Source organism: Octopus bimaculoides, chromosome 29, assembly GCF_001194135.2.
Source record: "Octopus bimaculoides isolate UCB-OBI-ISO-001 chromosome 29, ASM119413v2, whole genome shotgun sequence".
NCBI lineage: Eukaryota > Metazoa > Mollusca > Cephalopoda > Octopoda > Octopodidae > Octopus > Octopus bimaculoides.
In genome coordinates, this window is record NC_069009.1 from 955,746 (window position 1) to 961,241 (window position 5,496).

Here is a 5,496-nt window from a genome sequence, read left to right on the forward strand (position 1 = left end):
TAACCCTAACCCTAACCCTAACTCTAAACACGTATTCATTTGCACACGCGGGTTAGGGTTAGGATCGACCACTCAAGACTAGCTAGCGCGGACGCTCGACTGCGCGTTCGGGTCCGCGCTGCTTTAGTAGTACCCACACACATATACGACAGGCTTCTTTCAGTTTCCGTCTACCAAATCCACTCACAAGGCTTTGGTCAGCCCGAGGCTACTGAAATTATGAAAATTAAGTTACTTACAGAAAAATGATTTTGTAATGGAATTTTGACGGAGGTAAAGAACAGGTACATTACCCGTGTTCGGCGTAACAAAGACCCTAAACCTAACCCCGAATCCTAACCGTAATTCTAAACACCTGGTGTACGTTTTCTCTAATCTCTAATTATCTTGTATGTTTGACACTTGTTTCTCTTTTCTTTCAGATTATCAGGTGACATCTGCATCACAGAATTTTTACATAAGCTACATCATTACTATTGAATGTCTTCTAAAGACTGAGCAAAAGATGTTATACATAACACGTATAACCCTGTTTCTATAAATATATATTGAATTACTGCAAAATATATCTTCTGAATTGATATATGTAGCAAACTTTCTCTTCTTTATTGTCTGGAATACACAGAAAATTATATTCCTATATTAATTAATCATTTAGCATTTAGACTAGCCATACCAGTCCCAGACATTCTAGCTATTTTACGTTAAAACTGCCCACATCTGGCCTCTTACACTCACCCTGCAATGTCATTCTAAACATAAAGGCTCACATCATTGAAATCTTAAAGCAATAAGATAATGAATGATTAATTCAGAAGAATTTGTGTAAATAAGTATTACATTTGACAGAGTAATCTGAATGTTAATGAGTTAAAGCAATTAACAAGGCAATTTGCAGCATCTTCAGATATTAACAAAGATTATTATTGATGGAAATATATCAGTAGAAATATTTAAGAGCAATATACGAGAAGAAGGAAAACATTTGTGTACTGTAACAAGAGAAAGGAACATTATGGAAAATGAATTATATGAAAGAACTGATTTTTCTGATGTTAAGAATGAAAAGGGCAAAATATCATATGATTGTGATACCTGTGGTAAATTCTTCTCAAGGAAAGCTAGCTTACTCACTCACAAACGTATTCATACAGGAGAGAAGCCATATCATTGTAATATCTGTGGTAAATCCTTCTCTCAGACTGGCTCTGTAATTATTCACAAGCGCAATGTCCACACCGGAGAAAAACCATATCACTGTGAAATCTGTGGTAAATCGTACTCACAAGGTAATGACTTGACTAGGCACAAATGCATTCATACAGGGGAGAAGCCATATCGCTGTAATGTCTGTGGTAGATCATTCTTTCTAAATCATGTCTTGGCTCGGCACAGACGCATTCATACAGGAGAGAAGCCATTTCATTGTAATATTTGTGGTAAGTCCTTCTCTCAGACTAGTTCCGTAACCATTCACAAGCGTAATGTTCACACAGGAGAAAGACCATATCACTGTGAAATCTGTGGTAAATCATTCTCTCGAAATAATGGTTTGACTAGGCACAAACGCATTCATACAGGAGAGAAGCCATATCACTGTGATATCTGTGGTAAATCATTCTCTCAAAATAATGGTTTGACTAGGCACAAACGCATTCATACAGGAGAGAAGCCATATCACTGTGATATCTGTGGTAAATCATTCTCTGAAACAAGTCCCTTAACTAGTCACAAGTGTGTTGTTCATACAGGAGAAGGACTATATCGCTGTGAATTCTGTGGTAAATCATTCTCTCAAAATAATGACTTGACGAATCATAAATGCCTCCATACTGGAGAGGAACCATATCGCTGTTATATTTGTGGTAAATCATTCTATGAATATATAAACTTAACTAATCACATACGTATTCACACAGTAGAGAAGCCATATCAAAGCGGTATCTGTGATAAATCATTCTTTCATGGACCAAATTTAACTGTCCACAAATATATTCATTCCAGTGTGAAGCCGTATCACTGTAAAATCTGTGGTAAATCCTTCTCTCGAAATGATCACTTATCTAAGCACAAGAGTGTTCAGACAGGGGATAAGCCGTATCACTGTGAAATCTGTGGTAAATCCTTCTTTCGAAACGATCACTTATCTAAGCACAAAAGTGTTCATACAGGAGAAAAGCCATATCACTGTGAAACTTGTGGTAAATCTTTCACTCGAAACGATTACTTAACTAGCCACAAGCGTGTTCATACAGGAGATAAGCCATATCACTGTGAAATCTGTGGTAAATCTTTCTCTCAAGATAATCACTTAACTAAGCACAAGCGTGTTCATACAGGAGAGAAGCCATATCACTGTGAAATCTGTGGTAAATCATTCTCTCAAAGTGAACAGTTACCTAAGCACAGGCGTGTTCATACAGGAGAGAGGCCATATGACTGTGAAATCTGTGGTAAATCCTACTCTCGAATTTATAACTTAACTCGTCACAAACGTACTCACACAGTTGAGAAGGCATAGTTGTGATATCTGTGGCAGCTTGACTACTCAACAAAGCATTCATACGAGAGACAAACCATCTCAGTAATCTGTCATTACTGTTCTCATGTTCTCCTTTGCCATGCATTCATGAGTCAGATGTAATTTATTGAGGTGAATTTTCTCCGTCCAGAGGCCCTTCCTGTTGCCTCCCCCACCACCACTACCTTTTCTGTAGGTCTTGATACATCTCCAACACCATCTATTTCTCTCTATATGTCTGTCATTCTCTCCTTTCTTTTCCTACTGGAATCGTTAAGTATCTCCTCTATAGTAAGACACTTGTCTCTCTCCTGCTATTATACATTAACCTCTCGACTGGCACAAAGCCATCCCCCCCCCCCCAGTTCCACTCCCTCTGCCAGCTGAGTGGATCTTTATCTGGCCAGTTATTTGGTGATCCCCTATGCTGCTGATGCTGGTGCCACTTAAAAATCACCCAATACACTCAATAAAGTGGTCACCATTAGGAATGGCATCCAGCCATAGAGACCATACCAAAGGGGACAATGGATCCTAGTGCATCTCTCTGTTTGACCAGCTTTTGTCAAACTGTCTAATTAATGTTAGAAAAAGAATGCTTCTCAGTAAACAACTCTACACTTGTATTTTTTTAAATTCAAATTACGACAAATGTAAATAAACAAACGAAGCTTGCTTTTTTAGAAAGTTAAAGAAGTAATTTTAAATTCTCAATCGCAGAATAATGCTAATAATATAACCTGAACAGGATAAACTATCCCTGAATCAGTGGTCACGTCTACAAATGATGGTGTCCCTGAATCTTGTGAAAGTGATTCAGAAAACAATTATAATATATTTTGTCTCTTCTAAATGATCTGAACATTGTTTTTACTTTACATAAAATATTCTTTACATTCTACTGTTGTTTTCTTGTCATTTATTTACAAGTATTACAAATTTTAGAGGTAAAATATTTTTCTGCGAATGTATTACAATTTATAACATTGCTTCTATGGGAAATTATTGCTTTGCTTAATGAGTTTTCACTTTAGGAGCAGCCTCCAGGAATAAATTAACTTGTATCAACCAATCACTGATGTCTATTGAGGTGAAAACAATTACTGCTGTGAATTGTGAACACTACACGTTGTGCGGTGTAATGGGATCTTTTCCCTTGAATAAAATTATACATATATACGCATATATACATGATTAACATAATAGGGTAAAAATTTGATATTAATTAATATCAATTTAATACCAGGAAACTAGCACATTAAAAGAATCAGAAGGTTCAGAAAAAAATTTTCTGAGATCCTAAGAGGCTTATAGTACTTGTGTATATAAAAGCGACCACTAAGTGGTCTGTTAATATGCTAGAAAAAGATCACTTAAAAAATTCTCAATCTTTCTTTTTATATTTATATATATACACATATATAATTTGTTTTTCTTCAGAATATACCATTTCAGCGACAAATTTACAAACATACACTCCCATTTATATAGGGATCTTTCTGATGCCCGGTTGAGTAGGAGGGCAGAACGGTGACCAAGGAAGCTGTGGGCACAAACCTGGGTGAATCTGACCGCAGGAGCAGATCTTGGTGGTAGTAAAAGTAACTTCTTTTTTGCCTGCTTTTAGTGTTGTTGTCTTTGTAGCCATGTGGGTAATTGCACATACTGTATTACACATCCTGAGCAAGGTTCAATCCCTTCCAGGAGCACTATCCTTGGTGTTTATAAAAATTTGTCTTTAGTTTTGATAGATTTAAATATCTCTTAATTTACTACATTAATGTTGGGTGTCTTGGTGGTCTTGTGGGTAGAGACATGATTAGACATCTACATTGAACATCCTGGGCATGTTCAATCCTACCCAGGGCTTGCATTAAGGGGTCTTATTAAAATTTTTCATTTTTTTTTTCATCTCTAGAGATAAAAAATGAAAATGTTTAATAAGACCCCCTGTCATTCCTGGCAGAGATTAGAAACCTCTGCCTGTGTCTTGTTACTACTTCTAAACACCCTTACCTACTGGGCCACCAAAGCAGCAACAATTTTTATGAGAAAATTAAGATACTTAAATTTATTTCAAATATTGTATTTACTATAAATATATGAGGGAGATCTGGTTACTATGTGAAGGCTGCCTTGTGGCCCCTTCTTTGCACACACACACACACACATATTTTTGGTGAGTGAAATTTGGTTGCTTAAATAAAAGTATTTAATAATGTCTTCTGTAATTTCTAGCAGATTTGAAACCTCCACTTCTAAACATCTTGACCTGTTAGGCCACCAAAGCAACAACAATTCTACTGTGAAAATGAAAATATTTAAATTTATTTCAATTATTGGGCTTATTATAAAGAGTTGAATGAGATTTGGTTACTATGTCAAGGCTGTTTTATGACTCCCTTCTTCACACACAATCTTTTTGTTGATGAAATTTGGATGCTTAGATAAAAATATTTAATAAGACATCTTGTAATTGCTGGCAGAGATTTGAAACCTCCACTAGAGTAATTTGTTATTATTTCTAAACACCCTTACCTTTTGGGCCATCAAAGCAATAACAATTCTCATAAGAAAATTAAGATATTTAAATTTATTTCAATTATTGGGTTTACTATAAAAATTTGGAGGAGATTTGGTTACTATGTCAAAGCTGCTTTGTGGCCCCTTCTTCACACAGACAATCTTTTTGCTGAGGGAAATTTGGTTGCGTAAATAAAAATGTTATTTAATAAGAACCTTTGTAATTCTTGGAAGAGATTTGAAACCTCCACTTGTTATATTACCACTTTGCAACACCCACACCTACTGAACTACCAAATCATCAATAATTTTAATAAAATCAAGATATCTAAATTTATTTCAATTAATGGAATTACCATGAAGATATGATGGCAATTTGATTACTCTGTGAAGGCTGCCTTGTGGCCCCTTCTTCACACACAATCTTTTTGTTCAGGGTAATTTGGTTGCTT

The 5,496-nt window shown here is 35.8% G+C and overlaps 1 protein-coding gene across 1 annotated transcript in view; it reads left to right on the forward strand.

The window, feature by feature from the left end:
• Positions 1-2,025, forward strand: part of LOC106877976 (zinc finger protein 737) — a 6,056-nt gene extending 4,031 nt beyond the window's left edge. The window contains exons 2-5 of the mRNA XM_052977814.1: positions 423-430; positions 1,202-1,389; positions 1,717-1,918; positions 2,005-2,025. Coding sequence (XP_052833774.1) covers positions 423-430; positions 1,202-1,389; positions 1,717-1,918; positions 2,005-2,025 — 419 coding nt within the window. The remainder of the gene's footprint in view (positions 1-422; positions 431-1,201; positions 1,390-1,716; positions 1,919-2,004) is intronic.
• The last annotated feature ends 3,471 nt before the right edge of the window (positions 2,026-5,496 follow it).